A 23,843-nucleotide genomic window follows, 5' to 3' on the forward strand; every position below is an offset into this window, starting at 1 on the left:
AATACTACTAAGAGTGTGATCCTTGTGAAATGCCAATTTATACTTTCCTAGGATATTGAAGAAATCCATTAAGTGGATTACTTTCGTTCCATCTTCGTAACGCTGAAGAGTTTTGGGCAAAATCTGTTTCAACTTTCATGGAAATAATATCACAGGAATGAAAATCTAAAAAAGGTTACCGTTTTCTCATAATTCAAGAAATGTTCTGACCCTGGTGCACCTCTCACTCTACCACGCCAAAGTATGTTTGTGCTACACAATTACAGGCATCTATGAAGTTCTTTGATTTTGATGTGTGCAAAGAGCGAACCTGCATCAAATGATTGAAGAGCGGCAAATCCTTTTACCTGTCCGCGATACAAGTATCAGACAACTGAGAACTGACACCTCTTCCTTCCTAGCAATTTCTTTTGTTTCATCTTCTGACATCAGTGCGAATACTTCCGCCTCTTTCACTTCCTGGCTTATTTTGCTGAGAATAAGTGTGTACATTGCGCAGATAAATTTGCTTTGAGTGGAATTGTGTGTGTAATTTGCATTTTAAGGTTCAAGATCAATACAATTCCGAATAATATCGCCTCATTTTAAAATTAACTTCAAGAGTTCCAAGAAATTCCCTTTGCTAAGGCTTGTCTCAGACTCATCATCATCTCGAAAAGCAAGTCCCTGGATAGTGACAAACCGCGATGCATCCACAGTGGCGGCGAAGGTTCCAAAACCGGGGTGGGGGTCAAAGACAGTATATTTCCCTTTGTATCCTAAGATTTAGCATAGTGCGGGGACAAAAGTGACGAAAAGTGTGTGTGGGGGGGCAACTGCCAACCTCGCCCCCCCTAATCGCCGCCAGTGACAACAACTGATATGTATTGTCGGTTTGGGCACTGCAGATGATGTTTTGTGGTACTCAGAATGTTCGCGATGTTTTGAAACCATCCACATTTAACACTTTTTTCCAGTTCATAAAATTGGTTAACACTTAGGTTAATCACGACAATTAAAAGACATAAATGAATGGGAAATCGCCTATGCCCAGGTCAGCGCTGGAACCTTGAACGAAAGTCACACTAAAACAGAATTAATGTTTGTTAGTCAAGTTGGTATTGGAAGCAGGAAAAGTAATATCGTGCAGTATACACCACTTAGAAAAGGTGAAAATCGTCATATTCTTAGAAATGAACTCGCTTTTCTTAGAAATTAACTCGCTTATTATTTGATATTTCATTAACGTCAGTTGGAGGAGGGCGTCCCCCTCTGGCGTCGTCACTGGCATACATATTATATCTAGGTAAAAGAACAAGACACACATCCAAGGTTTAAATTAATGGAAAACAACCAACATAATATAAAATTTAGTATAAAAAGTGACAATCGAGACTGATTTATTGTTATTAGTGCAAAAATAACTTGAAATTATTATTCCGTTTTATTCATTAATAATTACATAAATAATAGAAAATATAGGAGAGAGGATTAGTTCCTTGTCTCCCCCATTCAATTCGAACGCTGGGTCCAAATTTATTTATTCAATGGGGAGCAGGTCACGGGATATAGGATTGATTGATTTAGATCATTTTACTTCGTTTTTCTGCCACTTTTGGCTAATCGCGAAGATGAGGATGAATTGTGATGAGGGTTGTCATTTGGGTGCCTTAGGAAAGGATCACCACCTTACGGGATATACGTATGTGTTTTGGTTGTACGCTGCTATAATCAACTCCGACATGGAGGTCGACTTGAATCGAACGAAATGTTCCAAGAAACTCTTCCATTGTTGTTTCTCCACACCGAAATCGCTATCAACCTTTGCTCTTTCATCAATGCACTTGGTTGCACCTTGGCTACGACGCCCAAGGAATCTGGGAGAAGGAAATTGGCAGTCTGTCCTTTGCGTAAGATATTTTGCAACAGACGCTACCGCGTCATTTCACTTCAGGTCGACTGACAGGATATTTATAACTTCCAAGGCCCTTTCTTGCGGTGCTTTTTTGTTTACTCTTCCTTGGCGTCGCACCTACGTAATAATTGCGAGTTGGTAATTGCCCTCTACCCTGAACTGCGAATTCTCCGGTAATAAGTTTCTCATTTCCGCTTTGCTATTTGTCTTTTCACTTATCTTCGATAAAGCATAAGCTCCGCATTGATCCAGCTTTCCTATATCAAATAATTTTGAAATATTGCACACTAGTTACGGCACCAGAAAAAAAAAATAGTGAGAAGGCAAAAGGGGTGAGGATTAGTCATAATATGCTACTACTACTAAATACCATATAAAAATTGATTTAATGTGGGTTTCTTGCTTAGTCTTTAAAACTAACAGTCAACAAATCACCAATTATCATGAGTAAATACAATCGCCCCCTTCTTGACGTCAAAAGTTAAGCGATCATCCCTTACAACCAGCAACAAATCGTAATTAACATTCTAAGTGTCAATAGCTAATTAACTTTCTTTAGTTTGATACATCAAAAGATTATCATCATCTCTCTCTCGACGTCTAGAATTAAACGAGTACCCCATTGAGCCTCCTAAAACCAACAATAAATCGTCAATTAACACACGTCTATAGCAATCGTATCCTGTAATGTCCAAAAAATAAAAGTTGGGGATGAAATCTAGAACCAACATTAAATCTTCAGTGAACCTGGCACAGTCGATTTCGGAAATCACCTTCTGCAAAACAAATTCTTAAATCAGCCACTGGAGACGCACCCTGTACAGTGGCGGCGATTGGGTTCCAAAATCAGGAGGAGCAAGATACCAAAACGGGAGGGGGGGGGGAGAGACAGTATACTTCCCATTGTCTATAAGTTTTAGCATAGTGCGGGCGCAAAATTGACGAAATGTGGGGGCAACTGCCCCCCCCCCTCATCGCCGCTACTGACCCTGCATATACAAATTTGTATATAGGGTGTTTCCTTGACCTTGAATCAAACTGGAAGGGTGGATGGAGACTGACCCAAGTTCCAATATGAGATTAGGAACACGGGTCCGGAAACGCGTCATCAAAAAGCCAAACCTAGTTGGGGCTGCCTATGACAGTAGAATAAGACAACCGAAATATGCTGTTTGTAGATTTATGTCATGTCAAAAGTGTTGTCTACGAGACACTGGTAGAGAATGAAGAGGACCTGCTGGTAAAAATCCTTGCTGCCTTTGATATTGTCAGAACGACTGCAGGGATGTTAGAGTGGATGTGACGCTGTAATACCTGCATCCACTCTGGGGGCCGCCATTTTGAACACCTACTGTAACGTTTTCATGATAGTGCTACGATACACCGTAGTAATGTCCGTATTAAATCTACAAAGCCACATATTTCAGTTGTCTTACTCCACTCTCATAGGCAGCCCCAACTAGTTTTGGCTTATAACTTTTTAATGACGAGTTTCCGGACTGAGGTTAATCTCATCTCATATTGGCACTTAGGCCAGTCTCCATCCACCTTGTCAGTTTGATTCAAGGTCACGGAAACACCCCCACCTTGTATAAGAGATAGAATAAGAATGGGAGGGGTTTAATTTTATTAGCTCAAGGATATTAAGTTGTTATTACTTTTAAGCAGATTACCATTATAATAGATAAAATATTTATCCAAATACTTCGAATGTAGCTGCAATTATTTATTTTATGTACGTTGTTTCCATTGCTCACTCAAGTTGTAGGGCGTTTGACTGCTATGCAGCAGACTCAAGCTCGATTCCTGGGGTGAGTGATTTCAGGTGCGAATTTTTCCAGCAATGTCTCTGCACAGAACTCAATCTCCATTAAACCGGTACCTTTGGCTAAAGGCGACCGGATCATGATTATCCTATCACCTCCACAAATACCAGTGAATATGTGGCACCCTACCTCCACATCCCCCATATGTCTTCATGGCATGTTGCAATGTGCAGGGGGGTAGCTTTACATTTTATTTTAAAACACTTTGTTCTAATTTAACTGACAATATATAATTAATGCAAAATAGTTACCTAACCAATAAGAAGGATTTGCGTTTTAAGTCTACTTTATGCACACATGGGCTCATCGGGACTGGACCTACAGTCTAAAGTGGGATCTGAACCCAGGGATGACTCGATAAAATTTTTACCCGGGCAAAGGTGGATTTTTGGCACCCTGCTACTTTTTGCCACTTCACCCCAAACTTTCTACCCTGGTACCCCTACTTTCCTCCAATAAAAGCATGACCATGTTATATATTTATGATTTAAAAGACGAAATATAATAGCCTTATTTTTTAAAATACTTTAAGTGTTACCGTTAAAGAACACCTTTATTGTAGGTATGTGCTATGATGATATGTAGCAGTAACTTTAATTAATTTTCTCTATGCAAAAGGTCTTTTAAAAATAAATAGCCACACTTATGTAACCAATCAGAAATAAGGTTTTGGTGCTACTTAAGGAGAACATCCCAGTTTGGTGGCACCCAGCCCTTAAGACCATGTTATATACGAGGGGGTATCAAAAAGTAATTGAGTAATTTTTTTACAGCCAAACGGAAATGTATTCACAAAAACTAAAATATACATTTGGAAGTACATGTATTTCGCCACCTCTCCACGAGATGGCAGATGTGTGCACCTCGTGCACGCCGAGAGGCAGTTGTTTCAAAATGGCAGCTACGCTTGAGACATTCGACACAGTTGAGCTGCGGAGTGTGATTTGGTTTCTGTGGTCATACAGAAATAACCTGAAATATATCGTGAGTTGTGTGCAGTGTATGGTGACACGTGCATGACATTCATAAATGTCTATAACCGGTGTGCAAAGTTCAACACAGAGCGTATAAATGTCTTCGATGAACCCCGTTCTGGACGGCATCGCACATCCACACACAGAGCAATGCTGATGCTGTGGAGGCATTGATTCAGGAGGACCGGCGGTCAACAATCCAAACAACAGCGGATGCAGTGGGCATTTCATATGGCAGTGCATACACAATCATCAATGACTAACTTGGGTATCGCAAAGTGTCAGCGAGATGGGTCCCCAGACAGCTCACACCACAGTATATGGAGGACCATATGGGATATAGTACCAGAGCATTTGCTCTGGTACTATAGGGCTGGAAACGCATTCCTCGACTGCATTGTTACCAAGGACGAATCGTGGGTTTTTCATTACACCCCTGAACGAAAGCGACAGAGTATGGTATGGAAAAACACAAATTCTACCCCACCCAAAAAAATCTGGACAACCCCATCTGAAGGAAAGGTTTTGCTTACCATTTTCTGGGACAGCCAGGGTATCATTCTTGCTGATTTTGGGGTAAAATGAGCAACTGTAAATGCTGCGGCATATTGTGCCACACTGGATCGTCTACGAGCTGCTCTGCGCCGTAAACGTCCAACAAAATCTCTGGAGGAGGTCATGACAAATGCTCGTCCCAATGTGATTGCATCAGTGACGCAAAAAGTCAATTCCTGGCATAGGGAAAATCTCAAGCATCCAAACTACAGTCCAGACCTGGCCCCATCAGACTTTCACCTGTTTGGCCCACTGAAGGCACACCTTGCCTTGACACGGAAGTTGAGACAGCTGTGTGTCATTGGTTACGCATCCAGCCAAACGATTTCTACCGCATGAGCATCGAAAAATTGGTGTCAAGGTGGGACAAATGTATAAATGTGATGTGGATGTTATGTTGAAAAGTAGATTTATTTTATTTTACTTCCCGTTTTGTGCCTCTTGGCTAATTTGCGAAGATAGGTATGAGTGATGAAATTGATGAATGGACATTCACAAACAACCATGTCCAAGCGGGATTCGAACCAGGGACTCCTGGCATCGAAGCACGATGAATGTGGAAGAGTAGAATAATGTTCAACCTTCAAAATGTATATTTCAGTTTTTGTGAATACACTTCCGTTTAGGTGTAAAAAAATTACTCAATTACTTTTTGATATCCCCTCGTATTTATGATTTAAAAGACGAAAAATAATAGCCTTATTTTTTAAAATACTTTAAGTGTTACAGTTAAAGAACACATTTATTGTAGGTATGTGCTACATTATTTTGCAATATACTTATGATATGTAGCAGTAACTGAAATTAATTCTTCTCTATGCAAAAAGTATTTAAAAAATAAATAGCCACACTTATGTAACAATCATAAATAAGGTTTTGGTGCTACTCAAGGAGAACAACCCAGTTTGATGCCACCCAGCCCTTAAACCGTCCCTGTCTGAACCACTATGTGCCTCCACCGGGTACTGAACCTTTGATTACACAGCAACAATGTTGCCATTATACCTTCGGTGAGGCAACAGCATGGAATTGGTGGACCTGGTGGTAGCTCCTGTCTTACAAACCTGTCGGTTTTTCTCTCACATGCCATGAAATGTATTTCAAATAATTCACAATTAGATGCAATATACTTTGATCTGGACAAAGCCTTTGATACTGTTAGTCACAGTCTTCTGATTCACAAATTATGCAATAGATTCAACCTTCATGGCAAATTTCTAACCTTCTCACTGATTACCTTAGCGATCACCAACGTGTCGTTCTTCCAGGAACCGTATCTAACTTTCTTCCTGTCCTCTCTGGAGTTCCACAGGGTAGTGTTCTAGGACCTCCCTTATTCATATTATTCGTCGACGACCTTGCCGACCATCTCACAGCTCCCTCTAGCAATTACCTTCTTTTCGCAGATGACTGTAAAATCTACAGAGAAATTTCCACTTCCGATGATACTCATCTTCTTCAGAATGACATAACATTTACTTCCTGGTGTCTAACATGGGACCATACATTACATCCTGAAAAGTGTACTACTCTCACCATCTCTCTCAAGAAGAACCTGTTAAAGTCATCTTATTCCGTGTCTGACAATAACATCCAAGCAGTATCCTCTCACAAAGACCTAGGCATTGTTTTCAACCAAAAACTCACATTTGAAGAACATATAACAGGCACAACAACAAAGGCCATGCGTCTCTCAGGTTTACTGTATAGTTTCACTGAAATTACTGACATCTCAGCCCTTACCTTATACTTCAAGTCATTCATTTCCCCAATAATAGAATACTGCTCTCCTGTCTGGTCCATGGCATGTTCCACTCAACTTTCTAGAATCGATTCAGTTTTTCATATTTTCCTAGCTATAGTTCAATACAGGGTTCCCTCATTATGCAATTTTTCATCTCCGCATCTCTTGTCTTTTCTAAACCTACAAACTTCTTATCAGCGATGTTTGCACAATGATTTCAGTTATTTATACAAAATTGTGAATGGCAAAATCCGCTGCAACACACTCCTTGAGGAATTCCACTTTCGAGTACCTATGCGCACAACTCGCAACACAAGATTATTTTATACAAAGAAACCTAGACTACAAATTCAAAAAAGATCCCTCTTTCACAGACTTGCCACACAATACAATGACCTCCCATCAAGAATCGATATATTTTCCTCAGAGTTTGCCTTTCGGTCTTCTATTAGAACAAATGTTCGTAAATAATACCAAATAGTGCCATCTTTTGCTTATTTTTTTTGTCAATTTGCTATTCTCTGTGTTATTTTTTTACTTTTAATTATCATTTTTAATATCTTTTTGCTTATTATTATTATTTCATTGTTGACAATTTCAGTGTAAAATGGCCACCTGTGCTGTATCTGGAATTTTCTCAATAAATAAATAATTCATGATTGGGAAAAGAGAGACGCGGTAGTATATAAATACGGAGAAACTAGTACTCACTTTTATCCGCGAAGCTGTTTTTTCTTCTTTTTCGATTAATTTCAGTGGCCACTGCCACCATCCTCGTTGGAACTTGCTGCGCTGTTGCTTGGCGTGCGTCTTTTGTTCGTAGTTCTCTGGCTGCCGTTAGGTGCGCTGTGCATCTTGGTGCGTCGTCTGCTATTTCCGGGCGATAACTGCTGCAGTAGTGGAATCCAAGTATGGTGCGCTTGCCCGCTATCGATGTTTAGTTCGTGCGGGAAGTGCATTATGGCGTGCGTTTCCTTGATTTTGGTGTCTATGAGCGTGTGGGCAGTGTGTTTGACTCGAACCTTTTGAATTTTATGGCTATTGTATTTCATATGTCTAGCAAGACCAGTAGTGGGTTGGGCTTTTTTCGCATCTGCTAGGTGTTGTTGGATTCTTTCATTGACAGATCTGATGGTGGCTATCTCCTCTCATAGATCCTCTTCTTTGCCACAGTAGGAGAAGGCTCTTCGATAAAAGTTTAGCCACACATTGGCTTTTTGCTTAGGGGGATGGCTAGAGAGAGCATGTATGTACTGGTTGCCTGCATCTGGTTTTCTGTAGACGGTGGTTGTGAATTTGTTAAGTGCACGGCTGATGGTGATGTCCAGGAAGTTGATTTTACCAAGTTTTTCATGTTCTACGGTGAAGTTGAGCCTGGGGTGGATGCTATTTAGTTTGCTCACTAGGAGGTTGAGTTCTTCTGCCTTTTTGTATACAACTATTGTGTCGTCCGCGTACCTTCCATATCGGATGTGTTGTAGTTCTGGAGTATGGAGTATCTCTTTTTCAGCCAGGTGCATGACGATGTTGGCTAAAGGAGCTGATAGCGGGTTGCCCATCGCAAGGCCCTCGGATTGGTTGTAGAATTTATCTTCAAATTGAAAGTAATTGTGTTTTAGACAAACTTCCAATAGCCTGGTTATCTCTTGTACCTCTAGGGCCGGGATTCTGTTAGTTGTCAGCCATCTTTCCACCGAACGCAGTGCTAGGTCTATGGGGATTGAACTGTACATATCTACTATATCAATGCTGGCTAATTTTGCACTGTCAGCTTGCACTATTGAAGTTACCAGATTTTTAGCATCGGCACTGTTGCGGAACACGTATGTAAGTTTGTGGTTGAAATGAGATATTTTGTTTTTTAGCCAGTTTGTTAGGTGAACTGTGGGGTAATTGAAGCCAGCTATTATAAGTCGCATGGGGATTCCAGGTTTATGAGTTTTAGGAATGTCATAGGCAATGGCAGGTGAAGGGTGGGGATTGAGGAGGATATAGTAGCATTAACAGAATCCCGGCCCTAGAGGTACAAGAGATAACCAGGCTATTGGAAGTTTGTCTAAAACACAATTACTTTCAATTTGAAGATAAATTCTACAACCAATCCGAGGGCCTTGCGATGGGCAACCCGCTATCAGCTCCTTTAGCCAACATCGTCATGCACCTGGCTGAAAAAGAGATACTCCATACTCCAGAACTACAACACATCCGATATGGAAGGTACGCGGACGACACAATAGTTGTATACAAAAAGGCAGAAGAACTCAACCTCCTAGTGAGCAAACTAAATAGCATCCACCCCAGGCTCAACTTCACCGTAGAACATGAAAAACTTGGTAAAATCAACTTCCTGGACATCACCATCAGCCGTGCACTTAACAAATTCACAACCACCGTCTACAGAAAACCGGATGCAGGCAACCAGTACATACATGCTCTCTCTAGCCATCCCCCTAAGCAAAAAGCCAATGTGTGGCTAAACTTTTATCGAAGAGCCTTCTCCTACTGTGGCAAAGAAGAGGATCTACGAGAGGAGATAGCCACCATCACAGAAATAGCCCTGAAACATGGCTACACTGAATCACAACTTTCCACTTGGTGCAGTAAGGCAGAAATACAGGTCAGACACCCTAACCTACCACAATCAACCCATCCACAAGCAACCCAGCCACAACCAACCCCCAGCGACCAATATAAATGGTTTGCCTTCCCCTACCATCCCACCACTTCCAACCGCATAGCCAAAGCCCTTCTCCCATTTGGCATCAAAGTAGCGCACAAACCCAACTCCAAAATAACTGATAAACTGAACAAGCACAAACGGTACTTCCTCTCCCCCCTTGACAACCCAGGTGTATATGATGCAGAGTGTGAATGCAAGGCTCATTACATCGGCAGGTCCATCAGATCTGTCAATGAAAGAATCCAACAACACCTAGCAGATGCGAAAAAAGCCCAACCCACTACTGGTCTTGCTAGACATATCAAATACAATAGCCATAAAATTCAAAAGGTTCGAGTCAAACACACTGCCCACACGCTCATAGACACCAAAATCAAGGAAACGCACGCCATAATGCACTTCCCGCACGAACTAAACATCGATAGCGGGCAAGCGCACCACACTTGGATTCCACTACTGCAGCAGTTATCGCCCGGAAATAGCAGACGACGCACCAAGATGCACAGCGCACCTAACGGCAGCCAGAGAACTACGAACAAAAGACGCACGCCAAGCAACAGCGCAGCAAGTTCCAACGAGGATGGTGGCAGTGGCCACTGAAATTAATCGAAAAAGAAGAAAAAACAGCTTCGCGGATAAAAGTGAGTACTAGTTTCTCCGTATTTATTTTAAATAAATAATGTATTTAAATAATATGTGTTGTATATATGTATTGAATGAACTTTGAATACATACACAATGAATGTTACCATGTTGCACATGTATTTTCTTATTTTATGTCGCTCCATGTTGCATATGTGTTAAACATATGTTGTAAATGGGATTGGATTGATTTGGTGTTTTAAGTCCATTTTTGCACATTAACCCTCAACTACAGTTGTGACGTCCCATGGACCAGAGTGTTCCTTTTGCTTGTTACCCCGCCAGTAGTTTTGACCTTGAGGCTACCTCTCTTTCAGTACCTTCCTCAATTTGTGTGCTGTGAAAGCGTGAAGGGGAAGGTTGCATTATCTGCTTCTGTGGTGTTCTATTTATATACTGTGATCCCGAGGACCACTGTGTTTGAGGGTTAAAATCACCGATGATTTATTACGATCAATAGACAAGAGAATTGCAGATTTTTTATCTGTGGCATATACTGAATAGAGGGACCCGTGGTTATGAAGAATGAATGTTAAACAATAACTAAGGACTACATTCACGTTGATCAGCTGTGTGTAAATACTCAGTTAAGAGATATTTTGGATTGGTGTATTTGTTTTGCTTAAACTCACAATATAAACAAAATATTTTTTTGAGGGAAGTTAAAAAACAATGTTTTGCTCTCAAAACTACGTAATTGTGTTCAGTGAATAACAAAGCATAAGACATGATTAAATTAACATCATTTAAAATATGTCTTGATATATTTATATTCCTTTTTTCATAGAGGTCCTGTGGACCGCACGACTGTGTTAGTGCCCAAAATGTTCACGACTGTGGTTAAGGGTTAAGGCTAATCAGGACTGGACCTACAGTTTAGTGGGATCCGAACCACTATGTGCCTCCACTGGGTATCGAACCTGGACCCCTTAATTACAAGGCAACAACACTACCACTGCACCATCGGGGAGGCCCATATGTTGTAAATTAAAGTTATACATGATATATGTACAAAAAGAATTATCTTCGGAATGCATTTATCATTCATTTTCTGCCATTAAAAAATACAGTTTGTGTCCAATGTGAAATTGACTGTGTTGAAAAGATATTTCAAATCGTTTGTTCCAAACAAATGCTTTATCACCCACTTCTACCCACTCTTTGCGTAATTTATGAGGATAATATCGTCTTTCATACTACTACTAGTAATAATAATAATAATAATAGTAATGCCATTATTATTATTATTATTATTGGTGGTGCCTTTATCCTGCTACTTGCTACTTCCCCCCCCCCCCAACAAGACAAGAATTTGTTATTGCGCCTCTGCATATGATCATGATAAGTACCTAGTCCTACCATAAATACTGTCATAAAGTTTTAATAAATTGACACAAAATGCTGAGAGATATTGTAATATCCTAATAATATTACTGAAATGGATGCATGACAAATCAAAATCACAAATCATTATTCAAAATGGCCACGCTTAGCACGCACACATTCCGTAAGTCTTTGTGGCCACGCATCAATTGATTTACGCAACACATCGACTGGAAAATGAGCAACTGCCTTCAGAAGAGACTGCTTTAAACTTTCAATATTGGGATGTCTCTTCTTGCAAGCCATCTCCTGAAGCTTGGACCACAATTTGTAGTCCAAAGTGTATAGGTCCGGACTTGCAGAAGGCCAATCCGAAGTGGAAATTAAGTCTGGTACATTTGCCTCCAGCCACTGCTGTGTTGTTCGGGCCTCATATGCTGGGGCTGAATCCTGCTAGACACTCCAGTTCTGCCCATGGGAGAGGGTGTTGTTCATATTCTTGACTAGTCTCTCAAGCACTGTCTGTTGGTACACTTTGGCTGATGTTTTGACCCTTTTTCACAGAAATGGAGCGTGCCCTCATGGCAAATGTTCCAGACTTCATTTCCACTTCAGATTGGCCTTCTGCAAGTCCGGACCTATACCCTTTGGACTACAAATTATGCTCCAAGCTTCAGGAGATGGCTTGTAAGAAGAGACATCCCAATATTGAAAGTTTAAAGTGGTCGGTCTCTTCTGAAGGCAGTTGCTCATTTTCCAGTCGATGTGTTGTGTAATTCAATTGATGCATGGCCACAAAGACTTACAGAATGTGTGCGTGCTAAGGGCGGTCATTATGAATACTAAAATATCTCTCAGCATTTTGTGTCAATTTACTTAAAACTTTGTGACAGTATTTATGGTAAGACTATGTATTATTAGTCACATAGTAAAGGATACTTTCTGGTCATTCTATTCAGTACTTAATACAGGATATCAAGGACTGGCACTTTGAACTAACTAACTGCTATTTTAAATGATATCGTTTACAATTAACACAAGCATTCACAGAAAAAAAAGGTCCTTACATATCATACTGTGTTGATGCTCGTTATTATGTTCGCAGTAACAATAATCTTCATCAGAAGTATGCAAATATGTAGTTGATCCTTGACCACAAGTACAGAAGACAGTAAAAATATTACAAATAAAAAAGGATACATGTCGTTTAGATGCAGTACATCTCAAACTAGTGTGTTACAACATGCTGGAAATGCTAATAGAAAGGTGGAATTCTTAACCATTGTTGGTAACTGTGAAAAATAAAGTTCACTACTCATGCTGGTTTTTATTATGTTTACCTTGTTTGTTTGATGCTACATTTGTTACCCCATTACCTTATCTTTTTTTCTGAGAGCGAGCAAGTGAATGAGTGTGAGTGTAGTAGCACACTTTTTCAGAAATTTTAATGAACCATCATGCGGTGGACTAATCCATGAGAACACTCATTGCAGTTGCGTGTCCGGTCTTTACCTGCTTGTGAGTCTGAATCCTCTCCATACCTTGTACATTTGCTTCAGTTGCAGCCAGGTTCTTCATTGGGAACTTTTGAGAGAATTTATCAAGCCAATTGTGTACCACTTGACGTGGCTCGGGGTCTTTATCTACATGCACATGATGCTCTCATAAATTACGGAAATTGGATGCTAGGAGGAGTTCCTTATCCTTCAAATTATATAAATAACTCATGGTGAAATGGCCTATGAGGGCCAAGGCCTACCTACCAACTGCCGGTCTTTACCCCACATGCCTCAGTAGAGGTGGGAGATCATCCAACACGTTACAGGATGATGTGTGATCAGTACGATGAACACTAAGTCGTCGTTGTAGGTTTCCGTGACTGGGTTACGTTACTCATGTCTAGCTTCCCAATCTGCTCACAATGGTGGGTGACCACCTATCCCCTACACTGGCCAAAATATAAGGAGAAAAGTTGCTACATTTCTCCCAAGAGACTTAAACCAGTGTGCATCCAATAGGCAGAGCCCAAAGCCTGATGCCTTTGACCGCACAGCCACAGTGTGGAACTTATCTCTCAAATTAAGTAGGCATTATTAGAACTAGGTGTAATTGCAATTGTAAAAAAATAATGCATCAATGGCAGTGCCAACACTGTTCAATAACACTCTAAGACTATGAAGAAATTTCAGCAAGTGGGCCAAATCGTAAGGTAACAGTCCAGAACTTCTGTTTTCCTCAGAGTACTTCCAGCATGATCCGACTCATGTAACATCATCACACTTTCCCTAACTCCTTGCATTTAGTTTTTTGTTTTGAGATGTACTTTACCTAAATCTACTTATACTCTTTTCCTAATGTTCTTACTACTGTTTATACACATGATCATAGATCAGCTGTCACATTAACATACTACTCATGAAGACTAATATAATTGGCAGAAACATCAAGATAACAACAACAGACACCACGGTAAGGTATAAGCAACACTTTTTAAAATATTAAAACTTCATAATAGATGTAGTCATATGAACAATCATGGAATATCAGTGGATATTTAAAAAAAAAAAAAATGTCCTAGATATTTTGTACTTCTTGGTTGTTATGTTTACTATTTGGATCAACAAACTATCAAGATAAATACTTTTATTACGAAAAAAATATCACTTATGAAGCAGTTTACTGCAACATAAGTAAACAATATAATCTACTTAGAAATTTACATCAACTTATAAAGTCATCTTTATTAAAAATGTAAATATGAATTGGATAATAAGAGACTTAAATGTAACACACAATGTGCATGGCAATGGATTATGGGAAACACCCATAATTTAAAAAAAATACCCTTCTTTTACAACTTATGCTTAAAATATGATTAAATAAATTACTCAGACTAGAGATCTAATTCTTTAAGAAATTCAATATATATTAGCTAGAATGAAGTGTTCCTTAATGAAACAATTGGTACTCTAAAGGTTGGATAAAGTAGTTTTTTCCCCTTAATTCAGATGATCAAAAGACTGTGATAAAATAATTTATGCTGCAGTGGCAGGAAAGCATCAAATATTAATTTAAGTATTTTTATTTAGAATTGGGGTTTCATTAATTTGATCTCATGCACACTACACAAAACCTGAAAAACATAAAAATGAAAAATAACTATTGCAAACTTCCTTTTTTCTGTACAAATTCTCTTATACACAATTATGACACACGATCAAGAAACCACTTTATAACAAGATAAATTAAAACTTAAATACAAATAAAAACAGAAATAAATTATTCATTGTTAACAATATTTCTAAATTATTTTAATAGAATGCTCTCCCCTGCATGTGGTAACATGTTAAGACAATAATTTAAAGAATTTGGAAGCTTGTTAGAAATGAAACTTGCACTGCACTTCAACAACTGGATCAACTTTTACTGGTCATAAAACATGGATCATGTTTACTACTTAATTCATAAAGCTCTTAAATAAAGTCACTTATTATTGTGCATACTCATTTCATTTTATTTTGATACATGTGTATATTTTGGGAAAGCTCTACCCGTAACATTTCATTATGCATTAACTTTTGTTATAATAAATAGTACTTTGATAAATACTATCATATTATGCATTAATGATTTAATATTCTTCATGTAATAAAAAACAAAGAAAGATAAGACGTATAAGAAAATATCAACATACAACAAAATCAAACAGTAACCCTCTACAATTATACTTGGGAGGGAAAAATATATGGTGTGATAATATACTGTTTTGTTATTCATAACTATTTGCATGTATAGGAAAAATAACACTTTCAGGGTCTGCTGAAATAAGGGTTAGTGTTTCAAATTTTCCGATTTTAATCTTCAATTACGTCACAAGATGTGAAATTTTGACTTGTTTATTGTATAAAAAAATTAAGACAAATTCAAAAATAGGCCCAAACAAACTTAAATTCTACAGATTATGCTTATCACAGGATGTCATGTTATTAAAATTCCTTTAATGTTTGTAGAAAATTTTAAACTTAGTAAAATATTTTTAAGCGCAGAAACAAATTATGCACAACAAATGTAGTCTACAGAATAGATCATAAATAATCTTACGAATTCACATGGTAAATTCGACTCTGTGAAGATTAAGGGAGATCTGCAGGTTTTCACCAATCACATGCATGGTCATGTTGCTTGTCATGCTGCTATGGTTTGAAATGTTGCTGTTCATTGGGTCATTCCCAAGTGACATGTGTTGCTTATCACTTTAGTGTGTAATCTCCCTAAGAGTTCTCTATATTATGCTGGCACATTCAATTCAGTACTCTCATAGCAGACATGCCATTCTATAACCACCTGCTGTTTGGTAAGTGTTCTTAGGTACAATACTTTTCATGTACACCTAATATTTATCTTGTTCTTATACATTTCACGTAATATTAATAATTATTTTTCCAATCTTTCCACCACTTTGGAAATACATCATGAAATAAAATTAATGCTGTTTGTTTATCAGACAACAGTCATATAATTAATATTCATTGTGTCTGTCCTAATCACTGGGCATGGGTATTGTTTTCATATTAGTGCACTTGATGTACTGTTATAAATAAGAAAAAAATATATTTTTCATGAATCAAGCATAAACAATTCATTGCACAATATGAATATGTAACAAGCACATGGAAACTGTGCATTTCAGGTAAAATTAATATGCACAATAACAGTAACTGCTGGTATGAAATCTGAAAGCCACTGTTTACAACAAACATGAACCATACTATGACCAAATGCAATAATAAATATGCTGATTCAGGCACCTGCTTTAAAGGATATTGACTCTACCATATTACAGAAGTATAATCAAACTGTGCTTTGTCTCTAAAGCTACATATTCACTCACTATCACACATCTTCATTCAAATCACACTTCCCGAACGGACTCGGGAAATCTAGCCTTGGCAAAAGAATAATTAAAAAATACAAATTGCTTGGCAACTTACGATATTCTCTTTTGCAGTTGTACTTCAAATAATAAGGAAAGAGGCTTCAGCACTAAACTCCACCAGACTTGTCCTTCTCATAATGATTATATATATATACATAAAAAATATTATAAGTTAGTACACGGAGTTAAGTACTTTGTGGTCAGTTCAACATTAAATCAAACTTCAATATCAAACACAGCGGAAAATTGAGAAGGTATACAACAATGTAACTCTCATTCCCATTACAGTTCTGTACTTTTCCCGAGAGTCCAGCTCGTAGAGAATATTGCAATGTTGACTTCAATACTTTGATCTTCCATTAAAAAAAAAATCACACACACACATATGTATATTTATCTACAATCAAACTGTCATGCCGTAACTGGTGGCGAAGAGGCATCTCCACTGCTTCTAACTTTCATAGCTTGATGAGCCCTGATCGTGACCTGGACTTGGAGGGGTACTTGGATTGCTACTGTTGTTTGATGCTATGGAGTGTCTTGGACTTCCTCCAACTGTTTGGTCCTGCTGAAGATAAAAATATCACCAACTGAGATTAATGGCCACTAATGACAGGTTGCAAAAATTGCAATGTGTTTGTTGTAAAATTCATTTATAATTCCTTACTTGTTCCGTTACTTCCAGGGCGAGCTTCCAATACTGGATGGGTCACAGGTGGTGGATAGTGAAATCTCCCAGGGGAAGCTGCGAATAAGGGGAAACCCAAATAAGCAGTCACGGATCGAGGGGGCAAGGCTATCAGGGTGTGGAGGGTGTCCAGTGTTATGCACATACTCAGCAAATACCACAGATACCCACCAACAGCCTTGTGTCATGGTGAATAAACACCTCCATAAAAGTGTTAGCCTTCACTACCTTGTGGGCCTGGAGGGATCCAGAAAAGCAAGGGTGTACCTAAGAACCCACAGGTGGCAGCCCCACCACCCAGGTGTAGGCTGTGACAGGCCACATTAGCAGACAGCTGAAAATATAAAAGTTCGAGTAAATACAGAAGCAAGCCGGACTGAAAATTGGAGACAACCCAGGCTATGAAAAGGGACATTGAATATTGGAACGCTGAAGAAATTGTGGATCTAATGGAGAAGAGAAATTGACATCTTTGGAATGAGCAAAATGAAATTGAAAGGAAGAGGAGAAATGAAATTATGGAAAGACTATAAATTGTACTGGGCAGGTAATGAAGAGGGCAGGAGAAGTGGTGTTGGATTTGTAGTCAGAAGTGGAAGAAATGAGGAAGTAGAGACTGTAAATGACAGAATAATAAAACTCAAAATGAATGTAAGTGGAAAAGTAGTAGAAATAATTCAAGTGTATGCCCCACAAACAGGATGTACAAAGGAGAAGAAAGAAGAATTTGAAAGACTTGGAAGAACACGTAGGAAAGGAATGGCAAATTGTGATGGGTGATTTTAATGCACAAGTGGGAAGAGCCAGGACAGGGTATACGGAAATACTTGGAGCACATGGATGGAGACAAAGAAATGAGGTGGGAAGGAGGCTACTGAACTTTTGTAATAGAAACGGACTGTTAGTAGGTAATAGCTCGTTTAAGAAGAAATATGACAGCCATAAGATTACAAGACACAGTTGGAATAATGAACAAAAGTCTGTAATAGATTATATATTGGTAAACAAGGAAGTAAAGAAGATAATGAACAACATTAAAGTAATACCCAGTGCGAACTTGGACAGTGACCACAGGTTACTAGTAGGAGATGTGAGGGGACTGGAAATAAAAGATAGAAGGGAGGAACAACAGTGAAGGATAAGAGTGTAGAAATTGAAGGATAAGATGATAAAAGAGAAACATCAAGAAATATTGCATACTAAAGTGCCAAGAGATGAGCCCAAAGGAGTAGAAACAGAATGGATAAGATTTAAAACAGTATTAGTAGAGGCAGCTGAAAAGGTATGTGGAAGGACAAGCAATACAAGAAAGAAACACCATGGTGCAATGAAATAACTTGAGAGGCAGTGAAAAACAAAAGTGATGCATTTAGAAAATGGTTTAAAGTTCAATCATGAAAAGAGTACATGGAAAAGAAGAAAGAGGCAAAAACAGTAGTAAAGGAGGAAAGAAGAAAGTAGATGGAAGAATGGGCCAAAGTACTAGAAGAAGATGTAGATGGGAACAAGAAAGTATTGTATGGATTCGCGAGAGAAAGGAAAAGAGAAAAAGGAGACAGTTGTAAGCTAAGGGATGAAAGGGGAAACGTTGTAGAAGAAGATGAAGAAATATGGAGAAATCATTTCGAGAAATTGCTGGATGTGAAAAAAGGAAAGGAACATGAAGAAGTAAAGGAAAAAGAAAACAGACAGGGAAAAATGAATCTCCATGGAAAGAATTGGAGGAAGCACTGAAGAGAATGACGAGAGATAGAGCACCTGGAATAGATGAAGTGTCAGTGGAAATGATATTAGGAGCAGGAGTGATTGGTGTGCAGTGGCTGTACAGAGTAGTGAAGACAGTGTGGCAAGATAGGGAAGTGCCTAGAGATTGGACGAAGGGACTAATAGTTCCCATATTCAAGAAGGGGAACAGAAAGGAATGTAAAAACTACAGAGGAATAACATTAATGTGCCACTCAGCAAAGGTGTATGAGAAAATATTAGAGAAAAGAATAAGAGAAGTAACAGAGCTGAACGTCAGAAAGGAACATTATGGATTTAGAAGAGGCAGATCAACAGCAGATCTGATATTCACTATAAAGCAGTTACAGGAAAGGCATTATGAGTATGGAAATGATGGAATTCCTAGATATAGAAAAGCCATATGATAGCATGGACAGAACAAAGATTTGGAAGGCTCTGAGAGAGAAAGGAGTAGATGAAGAGATAGTGTGTAGGCCAACCAGAGCTGTGTCAAGAAGCCAGTGGGAAAAACGGAGTGGTTCAGTATAAGTAATGGATTAAAACAGGGATGTGCTCTTTCCCCTACTGCTCTTCATAATTACAATGGATAACAAAGAGGTGGGGAAGAAAGACGAATTTGAAAAAGACTTGGTGATGACCTAGTAATATAGGGAAACAGTGAAGAAGTACAGAGACAGCTTGATAGTTGGAATGAGGAAATCAGAAGAGCATGAATGAAATTCAGCCCAGAAAAGACTGAGGTGCTAATAACAACAAGAAACAGAGCCAGAAATGCACCAAGAATAAAGATGGACAAGGAAGAGTTGAGGGTAGTGGAGAGTTTCAAATATCTAGGAAGCATAATTGAGAGAAGTGGAAGAATAGATGAGGAGATAAAAAGAAGAGGTCAAATGGGAGGTGGACTCTATCAGAGTTCGAAGATTATTATGGAACAGGGATGTACCTATGAAATGCAAGAAGGCAATATACGAGGGCACGCTGAAAAGTAATGCCTCCTATATTTTTGTGATGGTGTAAAGACATTTTGGATTTTGAGCAACCATGCATTGTACTCTTCAGACTTTCCCCCTTCTCCATTCCAAGTTTCAAACTTCTATCACCAGGGGTTGCTGAACTAGAGCGAGGAAAATGACAGCATGTAACCATACTATTGAACTCTCAAGAAGTTCTTTGTCATACACGTTGAGAGTTCCTCGGCAGGGGTTTTCATTGTGAGCATGAACAGCCCAACATCATACAGTACTGACGTTACACATTCATTGCCATGAAAAGCCTTCATTCTCTGATGAATGTCAATTGGGGGACACATTTTCTTCAGTTAGACACCCGGTCACCACATGCAGTTTCAGGTGCACCAACATAGTATGGTTACATGCTGCCATTTTCCTCGTTCTAGTTCAGCAACCTCTGGTGAGACAAGTTTGAAACTTGGAATGGAGAAGGGGGAAAGTCTGAAGAGTACAATGCATGGTTGCTCAAAATCCAAAATGTCTTTACACAGTCACAAAAAAATAGGAGTCATTACTTTTCAGCGTGCCCTCGTATAATACATACTATGTACCAATAATTATGTATGGAGCAGAAACTTGAACAATGACAGAGAAACAAAAGAAAGATGCAGGTAGTGGAGATGAAATTTTTAAGGATTCTATTGGGGAAGACTAGAAGGCATAGAATAAGGAATGAGGAGATCCAACAGACAGTGGGGGTGGTGTAGCTCCAGGACAGAATAGATCTGGCACAGATGAGATGGTTTGGACACATGAAGAGGATGGATGCAGAAAGACTACCAGTAAGAGCTTATAATGCACAAGGAGTGGGAATAAGGCCAAGGGAGAGATCAAGATGTCGACGGAAAGAGCAGGTAGTGGAGAGTGTTAGGAGAAGAGGACAAGATTGGAACACCACGGAAAGATAGGAATGGTGGTGGAAGACCAGAAGAAAATGGGCCGAATCAGCCAGAGGCAGGAAATGGCGAAGGATGATGATGACTTGTTCTTAGTCTGAAGGGTTTCAGACTGCCACGCGGTAGACCCAGATTCAATTCCTGGGGTGGGTGATCTAAGGTCGCAAATTTTCCGGCCTTGTCCCTGCATAAAGCAACTGTGGGGCATGGTGCTGATTCCACCTCCTCCAAATAGGCCGAGATAGAGAATGGGATGGGGGGGGGGGAGGCTATCCCCTAAATGTGCCTTCATGGCATGGGGAACTTTAGCTTTTACCTTTACCTAAGAAGATCATTTCTTAATACAAGTGCACAAAGAATATGAATGGGAAAATGAAAATTTTGAACAACTGGCCATCACAAAAAATAATTAGTCAAAAACTTTAGCCAGCCTCCATGGCAGAGTAGCTAGCACAGCAAGGTATGATGATAAGAGGTCCTGGGTTCAAATCCCAGCCTAGGCAGGGTGTTCTTTGTGAGTGTCCCTTCATGAATAAAGAAATTCTAATTTTAATTCTAATCAATTTCATCATATCATCACACACCCTCATGGTTACGATCAGCCAAAAGTGACACTGTGAGTATTTTGATTGATTGATTGATTGATTTAGTTTATTTTACTTCGCGTTTTGTGCCTCTTGGCTAATTTGCGAAGATGGGGATGAGTGATGAAATAATGAAATGGATGAATGGACATTCACAAACAACCAAGCCCGACCGAGATTCGAACCCGGGACCCTTGGCGTCAAAGCACGATGTGCTAACCACTTGGCCACAGGGTCGGGCAATGTGAGCATTTTGATTCTCCACAAGAAATACATGAAAGTTAAAACACATTTAATAAGCTCCATGTGGCTTAATAATCCATTTTAACTGCAACATGATATGAAATCCATAACCTAAAGCTCAACTTTTCTTTTCCAAACTCACATTCATTTTGACACAATTGAAATACACCCACCGCAAAATGACTTCGGACCTCATGTGAAATCTGCCGTAGTAAGCAGTCTATCAGTTTGTAGCCTTGTATCTAGTGTTTTCTTTCGAACACAGAATTGTTTCTGCATGAACGTATCTGGCAACAGTGTATTACTGCTGATAAGCGAGTTCATTTCATTTCGTATTGTTAGTTGACACAGGAAGGTTGACTTTCTGCTGTAGTGTGTGTGATAAATTGCTGTGTTTTCGTGTGGTGCACTTTGTGTTGGATATTTGACTACTGTACAGGTGTATTTGTGATATGCTGGGAAAGTACTGTAATAGTGTTGAAAAAGCCAGCATTATTGCATGGCGAAGTGAAAACGTCCCGATGTAAACAAACAGGTTGTGCAAAATCAACCATAATGAAGGTACTGGCAGCCAGCCGCCAGAGGACTGCCTCCGACTGTCATTCCAAAGCACAAATTCGGTGGTGGGAGACAAAGAAAAACAACCAAATTACAGACGCTCTCCTAATGAGAGAAATAAAGAAAAACCCTCGACTGACAGTGTCAGAACTTATAGAAATGCACCCGAGTCTGCTGGAAAACGTTAGTGTTCGCACGATCCAGCATTGTTTACAGGAAGACATGGATTTGCCGTGTCGTACTGCTGCTAAGAAGCCACTACTCACTGCCCGTATGAAGAAAGAGAGTCTTGCTTTTGCAAAGAAATATGCACACTGGACACCAGCACAGTGGAGGAAAGTCATGTTTAACAATGAAAGCTCCTTCCAACTGTTCCGAATGGGAGCTGCTAAGGTTCGATGTCCATCATCTTCAGATCGATATGACCCAAAGTATACCGTTAGGCACTCCCATTCTGTAATGGTGTGGGGGTGTTGTTCAGGTGAAAAGGGTAGTGCAGGTTTATATTTCTTACCATAAAATGTGACAAACGCAGACCAATATATCAACATTCTTAAGGACCATTTAGTGGATAGCTTCAGATCCACAAGTGTGATATTTTCATGCATGATAATGCTCCTTGTCACACGGCTAAGAAGGTAAGGAAATGGTTTGAGGAACAACAGCTAAAGATGTTAGAGTGGCCTGGGAATAGCCCCGATCTCAACCCATTGAAAATTGTTGGCATCATGTGAAGCAATTCCCGGGAAAGAAGAAGATTCAGAACCTACAGACCCTCCAAACAGAACTGAAGAAAATGGGGTGCATTGAAATTGACTTAAATTAGTTCCGAAGTCTTAGCGATTCCATGCCCAAGCGCATCCAAATGGTTCTCAAAAGTAAAGGTAACATGACTCCGTACTAATGTATGCATTTTTTGCTGTATCTAGTAGCTTAATAAGAGCTTTTCACATGAATTTTCTGTATTTTTTGTGCTTTTGTTATGAGGTCCGAAGTCATTTTGTGGCAGGCGTAAATGTGCACCGTATGTGGAACTATACCTCATCACCTTAAGTGAAAAATGCAGGATCAACTAAATGACCTGTAGTAGGAAGTAATCATAACAATCAATGTTACAAGTTACAGAAAAAGCTGTGAGATTTTATCTCTAAGCTTTTAGATGGATCAAATGAGTACATACGGCACACACTTCATGAAGAGATGATACACTTCCAACATTCCCTGGCAGGTGATGTGAAATCTCTGGATCACCCAATCCTTCAGGTGACCTAGGCAAAGAAGGTGGTGTTACGACTGGTCTAGTAGGTCCCGTAGATCTTCTTGTTGATGCAGAACCTGTTCAGAAAACATTTCTTAGAGTACCTTACTGATAAGTTTTTATTTTTCCATAAAAATTAAGGAAATTTAATATAACTCCAATTTATGGTCACTGAAACCATGCCTTATAACTTATAAAAGCTGTAATTTTATTTTGAGGCATTATCTTTAGCGTAAGTAAAATGTAACATAGCCAGCGACCAATCACTTAAGAAGTGACTGGCTCT

The 23,843-nt window shown here is 39.2% G+C and overlaps 1 protein-coding gene across 5 annotated transcripts in view; it reads right to left on the reverse strand.

Annotated features, from left to right (window-relative positions):
* Positions 1–14,266: 14,266 nt before the first annotated feature.
* The window catches only part of gek (serine/threonine-protein kinase gek), a 122,662-nt gene continuing 113,085 nt past the window's right edge, over positions 14,267–23,843 (reverse strand). For 3 of the 5 annotated variants that reach the window (XR_014440754.1, XM_083111733.1, XM_083111731.1), the window contains 2 exons: positions 23,480–23,634; positions 14,267–17,142 (listed from right to left, as the gene is read on the reverse strand). Coding sequence is in view for 3 of the 5 variants with exons in the window: in XM_083111733.1 (XP_082967859.1) it covers positions 17,026–17,142; positions 23,480–23,634 (272 nt within the window). In the remaining 2 variants the exon portion in view is untranslated. The remainder of the gene's footprint in view (positions 17,143–23,479; positions 23,635–23,843) is intronic. The other 2 variants (XR_014440753.1, XM_083111732.1) reach the window with 1 other exon arrangement.

The sequence above is a fragment of the Lepisma saccharinum genome, chromosome 25 (genome assembly GCF_977018435.1).
Source record: "Lepisma saccharinum chromosome 25, izLepSacc3.1, whole genome shotgun sequence".
Lineage (NCBI taxonomy): Eukaryota > Metazoa > Arthropoda > Insecta > Zygentoma > Lepismatidae > Lepisma > Lepisma saccharinum.